This window comes from Fringilla coelebs (genome assembly GCF_963513975.1).
Source record: "Fringilla coelebs genome assembly, chromosome: Z".
In the NCBI taxonomy this organism is placed as follows: Eukaryota; Metazoa; Chordata; class Aves; order Passeriformes; family Fringillidae; genus Fringilla; species Fringilla coelebs.
The window spans coordinates 21,105,914-21,130,384 of NC_140031.1; the positions used below are offsets into that span (position 1 = coordinate 21,105,914).

Sequence of the window (24,471 nt, forward strand, 5' to 3'; positions counted from 1 at the left end):
ATACATACTAAATAAAATGTAACACTACTCATGAATACTATATACAGAAACATGGAACATCAAAATAGAGATGATGCAGGAAAAAAATATATCAATTATTATCTAATATTCATAAGGTGGTAAATTGAAATGTATTCCTATTTTAAACTCACTCACTTGTGACCAATCTCATGTGCAATGGTAAAAGCTGAACCCAGGCCAATATCTTCATTAATGCTGCAGCTCCTTTCAGGCTCACACATTCCAGCCACAGAGGCCAAGCCTGAATAAACAGAAGGAGACACAAAGGGTCATGCCAAGGTGTTTCAGTCTTAAAAGCCCTAGTTATAAATGCCTGGATTCTTTTTAATAACTTCTATGCACAGAAGGAGCAGTTGGCAAAAGGTTAACTTTCTAGTCATTTGCAAAATCACTGGGGGGAATTTCACTTTGCCGGCTAGACATTAATATTTTTTGAACTGCAGTCAGTGCTGGAAAATGTCTAGACTAGGGGTTAGATTTATAAATTTTACTTCTGGTAACTTGGGACCACCTAGTAACTTGAGCCAGGAGAGGGAATTCAAGAAAGCATTTCTATTTTAACATTCTTGTGCCTGAAGAAAGCAAAATGTATCCACATTATTTTTCTAAAGAAATCTGTTTAAGTTTAGTGGGTTCATAAAAACATACAAGCAACTTTTTTAGCTATGAAAAACCTCACATGGTACGTTAAAAAAATTAAAAAAACAAAACTGAATGCATCAGTGAAAAGAGAGGAGACATGTTAATAACAAGCAAGCATTTAAGCATGGAAGTCTTTTCCATTTATCACCTATTATCTTCTGGCATTAAAAACTTATTGTGTTACAAGGGCTTTTAAAAACTTTCTTCAGAGAGAGAACACCACTGGCATTTACTGACTATGGCTCTTCTGTATCTTACACATTTTTCAGCAACAGATTATTACAGAATATACTACAGCCATAATTTAGTGCCATTAGAGAAAGCTTTAAACATCAGGTTTATTTAATATATTTCTCCCCTAGAAATTCTGATCTGAAAGAAGCAGCAAACCTTTCTTTAGAGAAGTTACCTGCTGAGTTAACTACATTACCAAAAAAAAAAAAAAAAAACCAAAAACCAGAAAAAATAATATTTTATATATTAATAAATAAAATCCAAACAACCCCAACAATAAAAAAGTAACAATAAAAAAAAATTGAAAAAGCTTAACTTTGGTTGAGAGATGAGGGGAATGGAACAGGGAGTGGGAAAGGGAGAAAGCAAACTATTTCTATGAGGAGGGACTTCAAATTGTTCTATTTGGACTAACAGTAAGGAAGTCATAATATAACAAGTGCTTCCTGTTGTGTCCAAATTAGCAATTATTTTGAAGCCATAGGAGTGGATCAGCACAGTGAAGCACTGAAGTTGAGGCTCTTCACATATCTCTGCATGCTGGTTTGGCCATTCTGGGCTAGCTGAATCCTGTAGACAGAACATCACTACACATGTGGCTCAAAGCTTCCTGAAGGGAAAAAACACTGCAGGGGTATCATGAGAACCCACCCCGTGGGTGATCTCAGGTCTCCTGTAGGCACATGTAGAGCATTTGCAGGGGGATGTGCTCTATGCTTTCTTCCAAACAAATCTAGTTTGGACACAGCAAAACTACTCTGATAGCCAAATTGACATGGGCAAAAGACAATGTGTGTCTGGAGAGTTTGCAGTGTGGAACCTGCAAAAAATGTAATAATTATAGTTCACCCATGGTGTTATAATTGAAGAATTCTGAAGACAACATGGCAATACGTATACAACTACCATGCTCCCCTGCAAGGTCCACTGTATTTGAATGATAGTCATCTCCATCCTCAGGTCTTATAACTGAGGACTTGCTTCAGCAAATGAGAAGACCACAGGAAAATACCATGGTTGCAGAAAGTGACAGAGATCAAGCTAAAAAACTCAGTCTTTAAAGTCTGACTGAGACTTTAAAAGGACTTGTGCCACAGACACACTGCACAGATATCTGAGATCTTTTCTAAGGGGTTCCATGAAAGGTTCCCTGCCTCAGGTGTCTGAAATACGATACAGATGTTTATGCCACATGAAATCTTTTACCTCTGTCTCTTCCTAGAATATCAATTATTCAGGTCTCTTTTGACCTTCTGAGACGTCTCAGTGACTTTTTTTCACAGAATCCTCTATATATATATATGATTAACTTTAGTTATTGGATGTCAGTAGGACTTAAGCATATCAAATGCCTTGCAAAAGAGGACTACAGGGCCTTGTCTCTTCTCCAATTCAATGCCTATAATGCAGAAAAATTGTCATGGTTTTGTTGCCAAGACCCCTATAACAGTAAGTTGGAACTGACACCATATGTGACTCAATTTTTTTTTTAATTAAACTTTTTGTTTTATAAAATATTTGCCAAATCTCTCCTCTGTTACGCTGGATTCAAGTGAAGCAAAATTTGCCTTTATGCCAAAATCTGATAGAGTAAGAGTTAGTACATTAATGATCTGTGTCAAAAAGTATCACATAAAAATATCAAATAGTTCATGCATTAATGTATTCTCTTTCAACCTTTCTTTTTTTAACACTTGCAAAGCCACTTCTAAAACATCATCTCTTAAGTTTCATCACCTCCAATGTCAAATAATGGAAAATCAGCATGATTTGCGTTTTACTAAAGAATGCTGTGGGATTTGTTTATGCTTATAGCAGGCACAATTCTGGTACCTTTCCCCATGTAAACTATACTCCTCTGCCAGAAGCATTGTACTGAATTGTGAGAGACTTACAGAAAAAATTAACATAGGTTAAGGCTATCAGTAATAGTGATATACAGTAATATAGAGAAAGGCAAAGAAAATACAATGATGAATTCTGAATGAGAAAAATTAATAATATGAACTAGCTGAATTAGAATTTTGTCTTTAATCACCTTCAAGAAAGAGGCTTATGAAAGGATGCAAACTGAAAAAAAAAATCTAAACAAGCATTAATCTTTGAATAATGTTCCCTTTATGTGTTAGAGCACCATTAGAGGCAACAACCTATAGTTGTAGGTCATCTATAGTTATTTATTGTAGTAAATAACTACTGGTGACATATTGAGATATGGAGAGAACAATAGCTCTCCATTCTTAATCTAAAGTTGACATGTGCCCTTCTCCATTGTCAAAGCACTGTTTTAAGTAGTTTCAATGTTATTGTATTTTCTATCAGTGTACTATTTTTTTCTAAGTCTGTGAAAGGAAAAACATGAAAAACATGTACTTGCTGTGTACAACACAACAGTGTAGACCTCGAAGTCCACTTCTTTTTTTTGTAAACCTTTTTGTAAGGTTTATGGGGATAGTTTTATAACCTTCCTGAGGATTTTTTGTTCTGTTTTTTAAACTAGATTATGGACACCAGTAAATGGAAATAAACAGCAAGTTCTCTTCTGTAAGAAGTAAAATTGAGTCATCTGCTAAGTTTTATCAGTATTACAGCTGTCAGAGATGAAATACACAGCACCAGCTCACACAATTCAAACTCCCAGCAACGTACCAAAGCCAAAATCCACTTAGATTATCTTTTATTTTTCATGTTTATAAAACTGAAAAACTTGGAAAGTACAAACTTAAAAAGATCTAATCAGTCAATAAACCAATAGTTAAGTATAAAGCCAGGAAACAACAAATATGAGCTGAAATTTCTCTTTATAATCTTACCCAGTGTTCCACAAGGCTTGTTTTTATAAGTGCAGATATCATATCTGTTAAGAAAAAAAAGTAGATAAAGTATGTCAGTGAATCAGGTTTGTAAGATACTTTGTATATTTATCAGCTATCTGTATCATAGTCCAAGTTGTCAGACCGCAATCAGTTTAATTATGTGCAGCCAGCTGGTGTCGGCCTTTTCTACACTCTGGTGTAAACCACAAGCTGCAGTACACTCACAGCCGCTGGCCTCAGGCCAGTGGGACACCTGCCAGCAAGAAAAAAATGGTTAAAGTGGATCTTTGTAATCACCAGCTCCATAAAGCAGTCTACCATTCTGTCATGAAGTTACAACAGCATGGCTACAGACTGCTACTGATTCTTAAACCCTAAGTTTTACTTATCCAACATAATTGGAAGCCTCCTATGGTCTTGCACTTATCAACTAAACAAGTTGATAAGTGCAAGTTGCACTACTTAGACTTTGGTTCTATTTTAAAAACTGAACTCTTAATTATTATACCATTTTTAAAAAACATCTTATGAACTGTCATTATAGCGCCCTTCTCATTATCCTTCCATAATTATAATGTATCTTAAGAATATGTGCTAACAACCTAAAATGAAAACCATTTCTGCAAAAAGCTACAAAATTTCTTTAAAGGAAAATTTTTTGTCATTGCAGATACAGTCTTTCAAATACATAAGCTAGTGAGTTTTTGTGTAGTTAATAAGTAAATATCTGGAGCTAGCAATGAAATTAAAATGTTTTCTGTGGCATAGCTTTTAAAATAGCAGTGGTCATGTAGCAGTCAATTCATTAATTACACCTTCATATTTTGAATATGCAATCCTATAATATGGATAGCGATAAAAGTACACTCCCAAAATGCTATTTATTTTCAGGATTTATACTGACTTCCTTGATTTCTGAAGCATACTATGCTTCAGAATAATTTCTACTCTTTAGAAAGCCAAATGAAAAATAATATGAAAAGATACCATCTTTATGCTTTAATTTTAAACTCAAATAGTTACTAATTTTGGGCTACCAGACACTGTCTGTTAAAAATACTGTAAGGACTGCTATCACATAGGAGTCTGATCACAAGATATATACCTTTCACTGCTAAAAGAGTTATGGTCTGTCTGCAAGCCAAATCCATGGACAAAATAACAAAGCTTAAAATTTGGAACAAATCCAATAAACCCTCTATGCATGCAGACTGCTGTGACCACATGGAATTCCTTTGATTTTTAAAGGGTACTGAGTGTGGAGCAGTTTGTGGGATTAAGCTATAATTTTGAACTTAAATGTTCATGTGCATTAATTTCATCAAAGTGGTTCAAATGTTCACTGATTTCCCATTTGCTGTCTGGAGGAGGGGAAGGTAACCAAATCAGAATTCTTATAAAAAAGCATTCTTATTTCTCTTGAAATGTCCCTAAGTTCCAAGATGACATGGATTCAGAGAAAAAGAAGGATTTTTACCGAACCTTTCCTGCCTTTTACATAACTAAGGAACCAAACTTCTTATTTCTGTGTTCAGGAGACTGTCTGAACTAAATCCTATTGAAATTCAAGCAAAATTTGTTCCTCGGAGAAAGTAGATGGCTCAGTCTTGTTTAGCGAGAAAAACTCTAACTAAATTCTTTAGAACATAGTTGAGAACTGAATGGAAAAAAGTCTCTGAAATACACAGGTTGTCTGCTTTTTAGTATCCAATGGCAGTAAGGAAAAACAATTAAAGACATACATCCCTAGATAAAGTGGATGTTTGAGAATAATGCCAATTCCACCCAACTCAAGTAAAATGTTGTCACTGACTTCAGCAGAGCTGAAAACTTTCCTGATGGTCTGAATCAAATTATTGTCCTACAGGTATGAATCTGAAGTTACTCCTCACCTAAGGCTAAATTTCACAAAGAACTGTGACAGGAGAGAATTATATTAAGTAAGTCCCTTGCTTCTGATATATTTTTGAAAAACATAGACCACGGTATTCTTCAGTTTCTGCTGGGAAGTGTGTGTTCTTCATTATGCATAACCTAGCATTTTTAAGAAAATGTGATGATAATGAAACTTAAATTAGATAATAAAACTAAGGAAAAGATAACTTTATTTTCCAATACACCAATTATTTTTGCAAGAACATACCTGGGTAGTAACATGTTCTAAATATGCCATCACTAAATATTCGAATTTTATAAACAATGATTAATTTCCTGTAAGAATATTCATACACTCTCCTAGCCCCCAGTTTACCAGGAATAAATTTTTTGAACTTTTGAAAAAAATTTCAGTCTAATGACTTACTTTATCTACATCATCTTCCAGCTCCATTTCTTCATCTTATTACTTTCATATGAATGGTTTCTCCTTGTGATTTGTCTGAAAGCTCACAGCATTCTTATAAACCAAATTGCTCGCTTCCTCATATGCTTCTCTGTATGATTTAAAAACAGACTAACTTTTCTTTTGTTTTGATACCACTTCTTCTAACTTTATTTTGAACCTTCAAAGAATCCATTTAGTTCTCAGATGTTGGGTTCCAAATGCAGAAGACTACAGATGTAATACTAATACTTGACAGCTAGTAATTTTAAGATAAGAAACCCCTGAAAATACAAATCATCAAGACTGCCCATGAGATTAGATAAGTCTAATTGCTACGGGAAAAAAATAAAAATAAAAAAGCAACTCACAAACAAACAAAATGAAACAAAATGCCCACACCCAAAAAAAGCAGCACAAATGTGCAGTTTGATCGCCAGTTTCCTTGTAAATACTAAAGGAGCTATAGACCCAAAAGGTAGAGTCTCAAGCCAGTAATATCCTCAACCAACCATTAAAGTTTATGAAAACAGTCAGAATTATGACAACTGCAAAAATGTTGGTTCAATTCACTGACAAATGGTGTAAAAGAGACACCACGCAAAATTCGAATAAAAGAACACAGTTACATAGGTAAATAACTTGGGATAAGATGGCAGCCAGACCATTTTGAGACAGCCAAGAAAAATCTGTGCCCAAGCCAGAAAAGAAGATCATATAACTCCTAATAAAGTGGGTGCAGTGCCCCTGAAATGTGACCGCACTGGGGAAGTGGAATGGAAAAGAGGTAGGAGGGAAGATGGTTGATTACATGGCCATGCCTGCCCTGAAGAAATCAGAAGTCATTTCATGAGGCAGATGGGGAAGTGGTCTGGCACTGGTGGGCATTCCTGTGGGGCTGCTGAAGAGCTGCACAGACAGACAGGAAATGCATGATGAATGTACAACTGTCACTGACAACTCTGACTGACACATCAGCCAGAAGGAAACTGCACAGACAGACCATTATCTGTTCAACAGGCTGGTCAAGGACTGGAGCAGCAGTACACTCCTGTCATGCCATGGATCAAACAGTGCACCATACAGGGACACCTTAAAAAGAAAAAAAACCTAGTCTTTTCTGGCAGGATAGACAGGCACCATGCTAAAATATACTTGCACACTGTATTAAAAAGTGAAAGGGATCACACTGGACACTGAAATTCCACTACCTGCATTATCAAGATGTTCTAAAACTCTATCACAATTTTTTAAGAAACGCTCCTTGTACAGATTTGACCCATGAGAACAACTGACCTCAAAGAGCTCCCATGAAAAGTTGTGGAGATGGCCACGATTCTTAATAGGCAAAACATACAAAACTAATCAGTTTTGGAGACGCCAGCTTAGTAGTGTGTACACAAGATCTGTGCCAGTGGTACTTAGTGCAGTAAAAAAGCCACTGACATGTTTATTTAAGGTATTAGTGTAGATGTAAGCTACAGACTATCTCTTTAAGGAGTCTCTCTTATCTGTAACTCTAACCTGAAAAAAAAAATCCATTTCCTTTGCAAATCTGATGACTGGCATGACGCTGATTATTTGAGTAGGACATTTAAGTCAGATAAGAAAGACAAATCCTCTGTGAATGTGGTACGCACTGCTCAAACTTGTCAGGTAAATTGTCTGCAGTTACAGCCAATCCCAGCCACCTTAGGGGAATACAGCCATTTGTTTCCTGCAGAGAAAGGAGAGACGATTCTTCCTGATGCCTGAACACTGTCAGTTTTCAGGCCTAATGCATGCAGTTGTGCAGCTATGGAGCTCACACAGAGTTCCATGACTGCAAATGTATTCCCACATTAAAAATAAAAATAAACTTTAAGAAAAGAGACATACTAATTCACAGATTTGATTATAAGAAATCATCACAATGATTCAATTGTACCTCCCTCCACCCTTAGCACAAAAATGTAAGTAATTTATTCTAGAAGCTAGAGAAGTTAAATACTCCTTACAAGCTATTCAACCAAACATTAAGATTTATTTAGAGCTTAATTGGAGAAAAACTGTCCTAGGTTATCCAGTTATCTGCCCTTCCCTCCACAGCAGTCATTTCTGAGTGTCTGCAAAGGAAACAGGACAGCTCATACTGATACCTCCCCTGACAGAAGTCCCCAGCTCTGTGGCTTAGGGTACTTCAGAGACAGAGATTGCATCTTATCATTTAATTGAATTTTCTTTTATTGTCTTCAGCCCTTTGTTAATTCCTCTTTATTCTGAAAAAAACAAATTGTTTCAGTGTCTGTCTGGGGAATATGGTCATGCCTTTATCAGCAAAGCTGAGTCCCACTATTTCAGCAAAGCTTCTTCTCTTTGAAATCGCTATTTAAATTTATTTTTAATCAGATTAATACATGGGATTTCTCAGAATTGTGCCATTACACTGTGGCACTTCTGTCACCACCACGTGCACTGACGGGATTTTCAAACTTTCTGAAGTGTGTGTATTACAGTTTAAAAAGTTATTATAACAGTGGCATAAACAGTAGTGGATACAAAGGCAAAATGAATTATTTCTCCTTACATGTTAATCTGTATTTATAAATTCAAGGATAACATTGCCTTTCTACCAGTCTCATTATTCCAATTGGCCCATTAACTGCAAAGAGTCTCTATAAAACACTATTATTACTAGCTATATGTTACTGGAAGTGTCCAGTGTGCCAGAAGGGACTATTTCCATCAAGTTAACACTGAGATAGAAATATACCTGTTACAGGATTGGAAACATACATGAATACTATAATTAGATACACTCTAAAGAATTTTATTCATCAACAGGAATAATCCACACAATGTCTTTGATTCAAGTACAGTAAATGAGTAAAGCATGAAAACTCTTATTAGAAAAGCAAACTGTTCAAAATCAGTATGAAACACCAGCTGTTTACTTATACATACATCAAACTACTCCAACAGTACTCTGAGAGCAACCAATAAGCATGAGTAATATTTAAGATAAATATTGACATAAATAACCAAGACTTTGAAGGAATATTTCTTAATGGAAAAGATTTTAGGAGACCAAAATAGAGTCACAGTGAAAAAATACCAAGATGGATGGAATGTAAATGTAAAAAAATGTGTAAAAAAAAAAAAAGTAAAAAAAAATGTAAGAAAATTCAGGCTAGGCAAAACCAACTAATATGCATGATTGGACATGAAGTTCTTTATAAGCTTCAGGTAGGTGAACACATACTTCATGTATATAATACTAGACAATTTGCCAGTTCATCTGCTTGAAAAGGTTGTCAGAAAATAAAATAAAGAGAACTGATTCTTTCCCAGCTAAGAGTAAACAGAGCTAAATATTGATTATTGATATTTCATTTTTAGGGACTATTTCCAGAGATGTTTTCTCTGAAAGCAAAGTTTTATTTTTTCTTTTAAACCAAATTATACTTTTGACACTCACTTTTTAATTATTATAGGCTTTAAGACTAAGCTCTTTAAATAAGGACTATCCTTCTCACACACTCTTGCTCAACAATAAACTTAACAAGTTCATTAGGGTTGCATGTTTTTTAATTTTTATTCTTCATGCTGTGCAACATGATTTATCTATGCACTCAATCACAGATCTCCCATTTTTGAATAAAGGTAAAAGACCAGGCAAAAAGGTACCTCTTATGAAAAATTAAATTAACCTAGTTCTAACACCTATGACCATAAACTGAACAAATCAGACTGAATCTCAGATTCCTCTTGAATGGATCAAAACCTTCAGGCTATCTTACAACTCCAGCTCCTATTTCTAAAGTATGGAAGATCTAAAAAAAGAAAAAAAAAACAAACAGTGACTGTCTGGTACTTTCACCCTTTTTTATTTTGCATACATATACGTGGCTATATTAAAAAAGTGGTCATTTTGCAAGTGTAGAAAATGTAACTAATGCTAGAGAACTGGATGTCACTAATACTAGAGAATTGCAATGGAATTAAAAACTCCTAAGATAATTTGGTCATTCATTAGATTTGCACAGGTTACCAACAGTAACACTCTCTACTACACAGGGTTTTTTATGTCTTTTTTAGAGGTTTACTTCAGCCCATCCTTTGCCTTACAGAAAGTGGTACACCACTACAGCATTCTGCCCTAAAATAAAGAACATGTCTTATTTGGTTCCTTCCTCAAAAACCTCAAACCAAAAAGAGCTATTTAAACCAAGGAAGGAAAAGAATAACATACATATTACACATCACTCATCAGAAATAGCTTTTTCTATTATTAGTTTTCCATGTCTTTAATGCTGCCATAGACAACCAAAGTCTGTCTCTATTGGACTTCGTTCTGATACTTAGCTTGGGTGGATAAATTCTGAGTTAGAGCCAGAAAAACTATTGCTGCTGTAAGCTCTAGTTCTCCTGATTTAAATAAATCTTTTAAATAATTTCACTGTAAATGAAACACTTCCATACTACTTTTTGTAAACTGCAAATGCAGTCAAAAACATAAAAATAAACACAGTTCTGAAAAAAAATAAATTAAGCTGTCATGTGTATTCATCAATTTCGGCAACGTAGTAATAGAATACCAGCTGCAAGTTTGTCACAATCAGTAGTATTATTAGCGCCCTTAGAACACTCAGAATAACTCCTGATCCACACAAAAAATACTATGAAAGTGCATCAGAAATATAGAGCCACCTACCTGCGTGAGAATGGTGATTTCAATAATATTCAGGGATAATGTAGAGATTTGGCATTTGCACGATCACCACAGTGTAGGAAATACTAGATCTGTTGCTTTCTGAACCTCAGAAGCATTTTAAACTTTTATTGAATTCTCAGTATTGAGCCAAAATTTAGATGGAGTTATACAGATGTAGCTAGCTCAAACTGGGCAAGAGAATAAACCAGAAATTTCTACACATCTACTCTAAGTACACTGTTAATAATTTCTCTATCAGTACGTTCAGGATAAGTCCAGCAACTAACACATAAAGCTTTTTTTCAAAGGACATTGATACTGAACAGCTTAAGCAGCTTGTAGGGCATCGTTTTTTTTAGAGTGTGCTAATGCAACCAAGTCTGGGGAAAAGGAAAGCTAGCAAAACTAATTACATAGGTGTGGTTGGGGGCATCCTGCCACACAGCAGAAAATAGGAAGCAACTAGTCTAGACCTCTGGCAGAAGGGAAATACAGCTAACAGCTATGATTACCAACCAAGTTTTAGCTGTATTCTACGGAAATAAATTAGATAAGTTAGAGCAATAACATATTGCACATATATTTCTAAGTTTTTCTATGATTTCTTTCTGTGATTTTACTGTGGATGTGCCTTTTTTCCTAAATTTCTGAATATTGTAAACAATTAGTTTACGATCTCTGAGAAGATCACATATCTTTATACACAGAATAAATACACCTTATTTACCCTTACGTCCACTGCATATGGCATAAAAGGCTGTCTTGGCTGTAAAGAGTATCAGTTCATTAGAATGACAGACCACACCTGGTACAGAAGAACCTAAGAACTGCAACATGGGCCAGACCACAGATTCCACTATCCCAATACCTTGCCTTCACATAGAACTAAGAGAAGGCCCAAGAAAGAATAACACCACTGCAAGCATAAAATGTCAATTATACCAGTACTCTCCCAACTATTTTTGGCTTAGAAATTTTGAGACAGATGTGCTTCTGTGTATTTAGTACTTTCAATGGATTTTTCTGCTGTGAACATGCCTAGCCAACCTTTCAACCTATACATATGTCCAGCTTCCATAAAGTGACTTGCCAAGAAGTTTCAACATTAGCAAAACCTTGCATTAAGAAGGGCTGCCTCTCTTCTCCTGGGTTTGAGTCTTTCTTCTTCTATATTTTCTGGACAGCCTCAAGTTCTTGTGGTGAAAGATGCTATGAACGATTTTTTCCTCAGTTATGCCCCCATACAATCTTGTAATTGGTTAGATCACTCTAGTGCTGTCCCAGATTTGTAAAAATCCCATACTTTTCCAAAAGCTGACTTCTTCAAGTAAGAGAGACCTCAATTTAGTCATTCCTCGTAAAGAAAGTCACAGATTTTGCAGTCATCCTTGCTCTCCTTCTCCAATTCTCTGAAAGCCTTTTGAGATGAGAAGGCCAGAGTGACACAAACTATTCAAGATATAGGCATACCATGTCCAGTTTACCCAACTGCATAAGGTTCTTTATTCTTTTTCCAATAATTTTTAATACATTTTATTTGCTAGATTAACAATGTATACTTGACAAGTAGTCCAAATGTTCTCAGGAAAATAATATTATTATCCAATAACAGGAGCAGTGGTTGGGTTTTGCTACTTCTGGTTGATATTTGTACAAAATTTTTGAGAAAAAGATTGAAAATCTTACATATATATTGTCACAACTTATTTTTCCTGAAAATAATAAGAACCCTGTGCTTGGACTCAATTAAAGAGTAAATTATATTTATGCAAAGAGCTAAATTTCAGTAGCTTAATGCATTAATTAAAACCTTCTTCAGTCAATGCAATAAAGTTTATTTGCTGACTTCTTCTAAAGGTCAAAAACAAAAGACAGTCATTCCATCCAAATGATTTTTAACCTGGACTAGAATCAAAATAATTTTTTTTCTTAAGAGCATACTCACAGCAATATATTTTAAAAGTTTAGCGCTTTTTTCTACAAGCATGTGTTACAATAAGTTACAATAAAGGACTTCTCTTCAAAAAATGTCAGCAAACAATTTGATCAGATTGCTTTAAGAACAATAGAAAGCCAATTGAGTGCTGGACATCTGTGGTAGTTTTCCAGATGACATGCAAAATACAGCTAATAAAGTCTGAAGGTAGTATATTCTGTGGTCTGCTTGTGAACAGAAAGGAAAAGAAATACAAAGAATTAAATGGCAGCAGAGACAAAGACTGCTCTAACAAAGAGGATCAGTTTAAAAGAAATACACAAGTTTACAAGAAGAAAAATATGTTGGAGATCTTGTCCGAGTTTGCTAGAACACATCAACCTGTCATGTTAAGACCGGAAGGAACTTAATTTGATTTTCTGTGTTTTTTAAAAGGGCTGGCAAATGGAATACTTGCACTCCACATGGGTCTTTGAAGTGTGTGTATGAAAAGCAGAACCCATACAATTCAGAACTGCGTGCAAATCTTTGTTTCATCTTCTTTTCCATGTAATACAAGGCAGGAAGAAATATTAGCTCTATTGAAGACAAAAAAAGTTTGTGTAGCAAATGATAATACTATTATCATTTATAATTTTCATTATCATTACCATTTCAGATGTGTAACATCTATTATCATGTATCATTTATCATTATCATTTATCATTTTCATTTCAGGAAAAATAACTTATTTTTTACAAATCATTTTAATGTCAACAGCAACTAACTGTTGTGAATGAAGGGCTGAATACCATGAGAACATTAACTGACTTTACAGCAGTCACTCTTCATAAATCCCTCTTACTGTAAACAGGTTAGGATTAGTCAACTGTATCTATCCAGGCCATCTGCAGGCATACATCCTTGCTTCCTCTTACCTTAAAGAATGTAAGAGTGAAACTGGTGCCATTTATTTTATTACTCCTGACAAAAAGAAAAAAAAATCACAGAACTAGATAGGAAAGAAAGTGGACTTCAGAAACTATGATCTACCTTGCAAAGGGATGCATGAGTCAGGGTGCTCTGTATATGAATTCTTCAACCTAAACTATTAAATCCATATTATGATTTCAAGCCTTTCAAAGCTAACCTATCTTGAAGTGGGAAAATAAATTTAATAAATTCCTTTTCACTACATTTATTAAGCCCACCAAGTATTTAGCCACTTTTGTCTTTTCTGAAAACTTTCACAGTTATATTTCCAAAATTAGTTTGGTTCCCCCTACAAATGTTATGAAAGAAAAGTTCCATTACTTTTTTAAATTGACAGTATACTCGTCATATTAAAATTGACCTGAACTTCTGTTTTATTTTTTACCACATACTGCATATTACCATGAGACTATTAAAATAATTATTCCCATGAGTTTTATAAAATTTTAAATGCTGAACAGAAATTTTGGCTGGCTCCAAGGAGAACCTTTATTCCTATGAGGGCAGTCAAGTAGAAAAGTGGTCTCACCAAAAAGGTATTGCAAGATTTGACTGGGTAAAATCTTGTGAAACCTAGCTTGATCTCATAGCTCAACTCTGCTTAGGGGATAACATTGGACTAACACCTCCAGAGTTCCCTTTTGGACTGAATCCAACAGATTCTAAATTGGTGTTACCTAAAAATCTTCACATAATTTAATTAATAATTATTAAAAAAAAAATATTACATTGTAACACAACTCTTCAGAATATTAATTGGAAAGTAAATTACATTTAAATTACATTACTCAAAATTGAAGCATCATTAGAACCATAGTTATTGTATAGCATTAATTTTTTCATCAGTTCAGAAAACTGGGGGAAGAGGTTCCCTCTCCTTTCCACTCTGAGTAGAAATAATGCTACATCTTTCTAATAACTACACATAAAAGCTCTTGAACTTCATTCCCCAATTAGATGACTGTGAACTTTTAAACACCTGACATTTCTCTGTAAAGCGCACTCTCTTCTGCAATGCCAACACTATCGCCCAAAACACTAACTGTAAGAAATCCAGGAAGTTCAGGCTGAAAGAAAAATAAGCCCTCCTTATTTCTTTTTGCCTCATTAAATTTTAGAAATTAATGTAGCTAAACCATTATAAATAATGCCAGGTAAATACCGTAAGACCTACAAACAAGAAAAAAATCACATCCAAGAAAATACTTCTTTCAATTGTGGCTGAAAAATGGGGAGAATTTCACTGTCTTAAAGCCACAAAATTATTATTTTTTAATTATTAGTTTCATTTATGTAAAGTAATTGAACTAAAACACTTAAATTCTCCCCAGATTTATAGAAAAGGAAGGATAAAAATTAGAAGTTTAATAAATAAAGTAAGGATGATTTAAAAGAGGTTGGATAGCATGCAGGAACTACCGCTATTTGATTTTCTTTTTAATTTATTAACTGTTATTTCTGTTTTATAAAGTAGTCTGGTTCTCATTTGTTCAGTTTAAGTTATTTTAGTGTTTCTATTATTGTCAAGCATAGCTTTATTCAATAAATACAAGTCATTTACAAACGTAAATACTTTAATAAAATTCTCACTTTTGCTTGGAAGAACTTGGAAAAAATCAAGTGGTGTTCCTCAGAACTGTGTTGGGGCCAGTCCTGGTTAATATCTTTATCAATTATGTGTCTAAACCTCTGCAAGTTCACAGATGACACCAGGCTGGGTGGGAGTGCTGATCTGCTGGAGGGCAGGAAGGCTCTGCAGAGAGACCTGGACAGGCTGGATCATGGACTGAGGCCAATGGTGTGAGGTCAAGTAAGGCAAAATGCCAACTTCTACTCCTGGGTCACAACAACCCCAGGCAGCTCCACAGGCTGGGGCAGAGGGGCTGGAAAGGACCTGGGGGTGCTGGTGACAGCAGCTGAACATGAGCCAGGCTGTGCCCACGTGGGCAAGAAGGGCAATGGCATCCTGGCCTGGATCAGCAATGGTGTGGGCAGCAGGAGCAGGGCAGGGATTGTCCCCCTGTGCTGGGCACTGCTGAGGCCACACCTCGAGTGCTGTGCTCGGTTTTTGGCCACTCCCTACAAGACACTGAGGTGATGGAGTGGGGGTGGAGAAGGGCAGTGGAGCTGGGGCAGGGTCCAGAGCACAAGTCCTGCGAGGAGCAGCTGAGGGAGCTGGGGGTGTTTAGCCCAGGAAAAAGGCGGCTCAGGGGAGACATTATCACTCTCTACAACTGCCTGAAAGGAGGCTGTAGAAAGGTGAGGGTCAGCCTCTTCCTCCAGGCAACAAGTGACATGAGAGGAAATGGCCTCAAATTGTGCCAGGGGAGGTTTGGATTACATATTAGGAAACGTTTTTTCACAAAAAGGATTGTAAAGCATTGGAACAGGCTGCTCAGGGAAGTGGTGGAATCACCATCTCTGGAAATGTTCGAAACACATGTGAATATGACACTTGAAAATATAGTCTACTGGCGGTGATACTGGGTTGACAGTTGGACTTGATAATCTTAAATGTCTTTTTGAACCTGAATGATTCTATTATTTTATGATTCTAACTTGTAAAAGCCTAAAGCAAAAAAATCTGAATTAAAAGGTTATTTTTATTAGTTAAAAATTTTTATATAATTAAGAGTCATGAATCTAAGTTCTTGTGCTACTTAGGAGAATGTGCAAGAAAAGAGTTTCCTTCCAGTAATGAGGGGAGAGATGGTAATTTCAGCAATGCACAGACTATAAAGAAGACCCACATGTTTCAGTGAAGTTACTACCTCTAGCACAGCACCATTCTATTTAGTTAGGAAGGGACACGTAAAGGAACAAAGTATTTTGGACTGCCAAACAATCTGCTTAATTGACTCAAGACATAACCAAAAATAGAATTGCAAAACATCACAATTCTCCTGACCAAGTGCATCTCATACTATTGCTATTGTTTTATGCTTGGTTTTTTTAACCACTAAATAATTAACAATCATAACCAAAATGTGACTAAAATGGAATAGCTTCAAAACCAGTCTTGGTTGAAGACCCATAAAGGCTTCCATGGCCTAAGAGACTGCATTTCACACATCTGAAAAGTTCCTTGGTTTTTGAAGTACAATTTCTTGTTCTTAACTGATTTCAAACACACTGGTCACAATTGCGTAACATATTTCATTCTGCTTTGGCAGGTGGTTGAAAGAGCTCATAGGGTAGAAATTTCTTCAGAAAGAATCTGGACAATGAACATTTGTCAGCATTACTTATGACCTTGCAATTTCTAAGCAGGACTAACTGTCCTAAAATAACAATATAAGCAAATACCTTTCATTGCAGCTAAATTAATGTGCAAGCTAAGGAACTGCCTGTACCTCTTCCTGCCTATTTATCCAACAACTTAGCACTCCCTCTTTCAAGCTGCTGAGAGTAAAAAATGAGAGATTTACATGGGTCTGGCTGAAGTATTGTGAAGGCAATCCAAGTGCAACCACAGTGTTATCCAAGGAGCCATCTTAAAAGGTCTGAAAAAGAATCATGTACATTTGGAAGCTGAATGTTATCAGCTCCCAAAAATACAAGTTCTACAGTTTTCAGAACACAACCTGAACAAAATGTTCAGAAACAACAAAAATATTAACTTTAACGATTTACACCTGATGTCCTAACATAATGTTACAAATACCTACAGCAGCAATTTGATTCAAACAGTAGTATTGGATAGTCATTGGTTCTGTAACTCACTACAAAGCTAATTTTAAAACAAGGTTTTGTTACTTGCCATATGGAAAAGAAAAAATGAATTTTGGCATTTTCTATCCTTCCTGCCTTGACCTTAAGGCATCTTGTCCTCCAAAATGATAACTGCATTAACTCTCAGCTTATTGACAGTGAAACAGTCAGCTGCATGGACTAAACTAACTTCTTTTATCTTGTTGTTATATGTCTAACTATTACACAGACTCTTATATTTCCCTGGCATGAGCCTTACTCTATGTAGATCTGTGTGACAGAAAAGTCACGTTGGTCAATATGTACTTAAAACTCCAAAACATGCAAAATTGTAAGTCATTTATGAGCTATGTCTCAACTTCAGAAAGAATCCAAACAAAAACACATTAAAATATTCTTCTTAAATGATCAGAATATTTTTCCTTCTCCATTAAACTGACCAGGATTTGACACTTCAGTTAGTCTTATACCAAATCTAAATCCATTACTAAGAGATCCAAATTTCATCACAAGTGAGTGAGTAACAAGTCTGGTTACACAAATTCCAGACTACCAAAATTACATCTCACTGCTAAGATATGCTACTGACAACATTTTCAATTTTTTAAAACAACAAAAGATCAGAAATTATCTCACTCTTCTGAGAATCACTTGGGGGGGGCAAGTGAGGGGAAGGGGCAGGCATCAGGGGTCAGAATTCAAAACTTGGGAAAATTAAGTATTTGACTTGAAACAATTCAATATGTTATGGTTTTTTGTTTCTAGATATGTAAGTATTTTTAATTAAATCTCTTATTCCTAAGAACTAATAATAACTTGCTTTTACAAGGGAAAAACAACTCTCCATTTGTTCACAAGTGAATGAACTATTATGAACAAGTGTTTTCACAGCATCCCTCCAAAACTGATATAAGACTCAAAGATCATTAATAGATTCATGTAATTTAATTGCTAAAAACAATGTCAATCATGGTAACAGCTTCTGTAACATGAACATATATCTTCTTCTACTTGGAGAAATACTAATTGTAATAATTACCTAAACAGAGAATTGTCCTGAATGACAACTCTGTTCTGAGAGATAATAAAAAGCTTTCAATTCCAAATTATAAAAGTTACAATGATTTCTCATTAGAAAATATATATAAAAGTGCACATGTGTAGAAACATCCTTTTTCTGCAGTACCCAGGGCACAAGTGTATCTTGCCAGCAAATTGAAATAGCACATGCCCAAAAACTCAGACTGTGGACTAACAGTAAACTGTCAAACTCTGAAAACTCATGAAGGTACTGCTTCAAAACAATTGTGGACTTAAGCTGTGGGGACATATTCAGGATAGTCTGTTTGCCCAAGAAAGGCTTGGGCAGAAAAAACAGGTAATTAAGTATTTCAAGTCATATAAAGATGTCTTTGGCAGCGGGCAGGCAGGCAGGAATCTAGAAACCCAGAATCTAGAAATCACATCTAAAAGTTTAAATCCAATCTAAAATTCTATAGAAAGAAAGATGGTCTGCTATCTAAACCAGAGAAAAATGCAAGGTGTGACTGGTACTACATTAAAAGAGCATTAAAGCAGGAACTGGCACAAAATAATGATTCAGCTTTCAAAGTCACCAGAGAAAGAAATTTGATTCTGGGAGAATCTACTCCTCAGTGCTTGTCAGCATTTAACAGATCACCAGTCCCAGGGGCAGATAGCTGATAGCTTTTAGTAAAGCAGCCACAGATTGCTGGCTGAGAATATATCACAGGTATCAGGAGAAAAAAACATCACAAAACATCAGAGGAGTACACTGTAGTTGTAATTTCTGTTTGGGAGGCTGAAGAGCATTTGTCTTTTCATTTTACCAGATTACAAAGAGAAAGAAAAACTCCAATTAAAGAGTAAAACTAAATCCATGAAGAACAGCAGAAGATGAATCTAAAGCATAATTATAAAAAATAAGCATATAGCATTCTTTCTGCTTTGTGGAAGCTCTCACTGAATACTATAAAAAGCTTAAGATTGTCTTTCCTGATTTAACTGTCCTCTCAAAAAACCAAAAAAAAAAAAAAAAAGCCCAAAAAACAACCAAACCAAAATTAAGCCAACCAAACAAAAAACACAAATGAGCAAGCAAAAAAAAAACCCACCACAAACCAAAAATCCTTGGATGTGTCCAATAATGCTACTTCAAATCTGTATCATAAAACAGAATGAGCAGCATTACAATAAGGGCATATTTCTAAACTTGGTTCTTATTTCCATCTGTAACTTGCTAAATTCTCTTACTGTGGAAAGTAGAGAAAAAGTATGAAGAAGGTGTGGATACAGTTTTTCAATGACCAGGCTGCACAAAAGCAGAAGAATCCAGGCTACCCTTATCTGCTACATAAAGGACTAAAAGAAAAAGCACATGGAGTAGAAATCTGTGGATGGTATAAAAATAGTCTTTGGCATAAGTACTAAGAATAATGAAGAGATAGTAAGCCCTTGTTGCGTGGGTTCAGGGGATGCAGACAACTGCAGCACAGCATGGACAAAGGTACAAACATTCAAAACTGTAACACTGTGACTATATATGACCCAAGCACACTCACAGTAAAGTTCAATTTCCAAGTGAATTCCAATAACATGCATGTGAAAAGCAGGCATTTAAATACTGTACTTCATATTTAAAAGGATTTACAAGTTATTTGCATTTATGCCTGTAGTGGCACAATCAGACCTTTTAGCAGATAAGAACCCGTAACAAGAGATCCTGTTTGGATACGACAGTGCAGAGTATCAACACAACTGAACGAGTAAGTTTCACACAGAGAATTTTCACCTTGGCATGAATACAGAATCCTAAGGCTTAGGTGACTAAAGATATGGCAATCAAGCCCTGTTAGGTGCAAGCTGAGGAGTGAAGGGTGGAGGAGTGTATGTATGAGGGAGCTTAACAAGTGTTTTAATACTTACACACACAGCACTTCACAGAGAAAAAATGTTATCAAGCAGCCATAGCAAAGACTGAGACAAGCAAGAATGTAATAGTTAAACAGAAATTTTGTCAGAATATGACAATTGGTACTCATGTTCTAATGAGCAGTGGGAGTCAGGATCAATTCCATACGGATAAAAAAGGGAACCTTAAATACAGATGACCTAGCACCTTGGTGACTTAGAGGGAAGAGTGCCATCTACTGAGGCAATAACTTAATTATAATACAACCAGCAAATCCTATTTTTGTTGTAAAACAGAAAAAGTTTTAAAAGCAATATTTAAGTACCTTCTATATCCTATTGAAAATCTAAGCTTTTTATTTTGAAATACTACTACAGTTTATATGATGGAGGTTCTGTGTTTTTAGTAGGCTAATGTTTTAGCTGAATTAATACTTAAAATATGCCTGAATAGCTTTTAAGGCCTCTAGTTCTAAATAACCTAGGAGCTTTAGTTTCCCAGTAAAAGATGTCATTTCTGAATATTCTGCCTCTTAAAAAAGCCTCATATTTGGACACAGAAACATGAAGATACTCAAGGGGACAACTGGAAAAGGCCTTTATGCCTTTTTATTTTCCTTCATATAAGACTGTGGTACTGAGTATAACTGTGTTGGAGGACAAAAAAGTAAAAAATAAAAACATAAAGAACCAGTTACAGAAAATATTCTGAATTTATTTGACCTTTGGATTAATAAACTTGTTCATAATCAACCTGAAGCATACTTTTCAGCAAAATTAACTACTTCTAGAAACATATGCAGTAGTCAAAGAAAAGTACATAACCTCTTGGTGTGTTCTGTTTGACACTCTTCGCCAAGTATAGCAGAATATTATTTGTGTACAGACTTCAAATTCTTTAACTTAAATTGTATAAAGCAAGTGATTAGTTCTGGATGGTTGTGAACCAATTCCTCCTGTGTTTTATATATTTGCTAAGTATACAATACAATCTGAAATCTGGTCAGTGAAAAGTACTAGAAATGGAGCACAAACTGCACTGTCAATGTTTCCTTAAAGGTCATAGGTATATTTCAAATTTTGTTCTCCAACACAGCATAGTAAAACAATAGCAAACTGTCTTACTGGAGCCCTTGCCAAACTTAAAATCTGCATGAAGACCATTACAGTACTTGTAAAATGTTCAATTTCTATTTTTCACTTCCCTGGTTTCATTTTTCAAATAGCTTGCCTCACTTGTGTTTTACTATCTTAATGTGAAAACACATTCAAATGCATACACATGGTAGTTTACTCAAGTATAATAAACCACAGCTTTATGATGGCTATTTTAAAAAAAATCCAAAAAATTTCATCTGTGGAAAGCAAAACTTCAGAAAACTGACCATGTTTCTACAGTTACCTAAAAAAAGCTGTATTTGAAATATGAAGCAATCATGAGCTGGCATTCTTGGATTTAACCTCACCAAATGTAACAGGAAATTACTTGGTAACTACTTGAAAAAAAATAGATGCATGGAGTAGGTGATCATCAAGATTTTGGGTTGAGAGCAACTACAAAATTATGTCTCATATAGTGTTCAGGGAGTGTACAGCACTGAAAAACTAGAATTTCTCAACTTGACTTCAGCATATAAAACTGATGTAATTCCTAACAACAAGATATGCTGTGACATATTAAGGGCAAAAGGACAGTTGTAAAAGGGCAAGATATTTTAGTGGATTACATAAATTATGTTACTTACCAACAAACAGAGTTCTTCAAGGATACTTTATCCAAATGCACGTTTTCATAAAAATACTACTACCAATATAATTATGGATTTTTTTTTCCCCTAGTATTGACAAGCAACCATTCTCTTTCCGGTTTGTACTGACTTGGTATGATTTCCCATGCTGCACCCACTCCAACAAATTTCCCTAATTTTCAAAATCAAGATTGTGAAGACTTAGGAAGGTGAAAGCAGGATGGGAGAACATGGTACATCAATGTAAATTCTGATGCACAGTAGATACCAGTAGTAATTTTGCTTCCTTCTGAAGTGCTGCCAGTACACATGATCTCTGCTATAGAGGACTGCAGCACTGAGTTTTTGGAGACTGTTTCTGGGATCCAGGGCAATAGAAACTGTGTGCCTCTACTCAGAGCCACATCCATCCCGGTGCAATCACACTGAACACTTATCCCTGTGTTAGAGACGAGTGGAAGGGAACTTAAACATCACCTAGTTCCAACCCCACCACCCTCAGCAGGAAACTCCTCCACTAAATCAGGCACAAGCTGGCCTTGAACATCTCCAGGGATGGGCCATCAGATATGTCTGTGCAACCTGCTCCCAGTGCCTCACCACAGTAAGTAAAGAATTTCCTCCATGTATCTAAGCTAAACTACTCTCCTTCATTTTAAAACTATTCCCCCTTGCCCTATCACTACAAGCTCTTGTGAAAAGTCCCTCTCAAGCTCTCATAGTCTCCTTTTAGCTACTGGAAGGATACAATAAAGTCTGACTGGGACATTGTCTTTACAAGATAAACAACCTCTGAGCCTTTCCTCATAGGAGAGGTTTTCCATTCCTCTGGTCATCTTAATTGTCTGTCTCTGGACTCCTGTCCTTCCTATTATGAGGACCTCAGAGCTGGTTGCAATACTCCCCATGAGATGTTAATGAGCAGAGCAGCAGAATCACCTCCATCAACTTGCTGCCCCCATCTTTTGATGCAACCCACAGCACATTTGGCTTTCTGGAGCCCAAACACACATTGCTGGGTCATGTCCAGCTTTTCACCAGTCCAAAGTCCCTCTTGGCAGGGCTGCTCTCAATCCCTTCATGCCCTAGCCTGTGTTGATACAGGGGTTGCTGTGACCCAGGCGCAACACCTTCTAATTGGCCTTGTTGGGTCTTCTGATGCTCACATGGGTCCACTTTTCCAGCTTGTCCAGGGCCCTCTGGATGGCACCCCATCCTTCAAGTGTGTCAACAGCACCACTCAGCTTGGGGTCATCTGCAAATCTGCTGAGGGTGCACTCAACCCATTTGTCTTTGTCACTGTTAAAGACATTAAATAACAGTGGTGCCAATATGGAGCCCTGAGAGCACCACTTGTCTGATGCCCACCAGAACTCTGAGCCATTGACCACTCCCCTCTGGATGGGATCATCCAACCAGTTCCTTATCCACTGAACAGTACACCCCTCAAATCCATCTCTCTCCAATTTAGCGAGAAGAATCTTGTAAGGGACCATGTCAAAGGCTTTACAGGGTCCACATAAATGACATCTGTAGCTCTTCCCTTATCCACTCATGTAGTCACTCCCTTGTAAAAGGCCATTGGTCAAGGGGGACCTTTTTCCATTCACCAGGTGCTTCACATGACTGGCACAACTGACCAACTCTCTCTGAGGTGCCTCTCATGAAATCCTGTAGATTTATGTAAGTTCAGGTTCTTCAGCTTGTCACAAACTTGCATTTCACTTCGAGTAGAAAGAACTTAGCTACCCCAGTCCTTGTTTTGAGGTCCATGACAGACATGGAAATATTTTTCAACAGAGCTACCATAGCATGCATGCATGGTAGAATAAGTTCTGAAATGTAGGGCAAGGTCCTTAGTTATCAGACCACTATCCATTTGGTAATTTTAACCAAACTAAATTACTATTATTCCAGATCTTTCAGCTATAAAAGCAAGTAGTAGTAAAGAAATTTGTTTTGTTTTAGTAAATTCAGTCATGTATAAGTGAAACTCTTTCCCAATTACGTAAAAGACATTACAACAAATACACAGGCTAAGAGAGGGGAGGTTTTCCCGTCTGGAAGAAGGAAATGGCCTGTCTAAACCTTGGGCAATTAAAAGGAATGGAGACAGACTGCTGTTAATGAGTGGGGAGGTCTTAGACATGTGGGTTAGGGCAACACCAAGCACAAATACAGACTGAGTGAAGAATGAATTGAGCAGCCCTGCCCAGAAGGGCTTGGGGGTGCTGCTGGCTGAGAGGCTGGACATGCCCCAGCCATGGGCACTCACAGCCCAGAGAGCCACACGTGTCCTGGGCTGCACCCAGAGCAGGGTGGGCAGCAGGGCAGGGAGGGGATTCTGCCCCTCTGCCCTGCTGAGACCCCACTGCAGTGCTGCATCAGCTCTGGGGTCCCAGCACAGCAAGGACATGGACCTGCTGGAGGGAGTACAGAGGAGACCA

At 36.4% G+C, this 24,471-nt stretch overlaps 1 protein-coding gene across 1 annotated transcript in view; it reads right to left on the minus strand.

The window, feature by feature from the left end:
- Positions 1–24,471, minus strand: part of ADAMTS6 (ADAM metallopeptidase with thrombospondin type 1 motif 6) — a 138,011-nt gene that overhangs the window by 74,924 nt on the left and 38,616 nt on the right. Inside the window, exons 8-9 of the mRNA XM_084225104.1 lie at positions 3,711–3,754; positions 157–262 (exon numbers count right to left, since the gene is read on the minus strand). Coding sequence (XP_084081230.1) covers positions 157–262; positions 3,711–3,754 — 150 coding nt within the window. The remainder of the gene's footprint in view (positions 1–156; positions 263–3,710; positions 3,755–24,471) is intronic.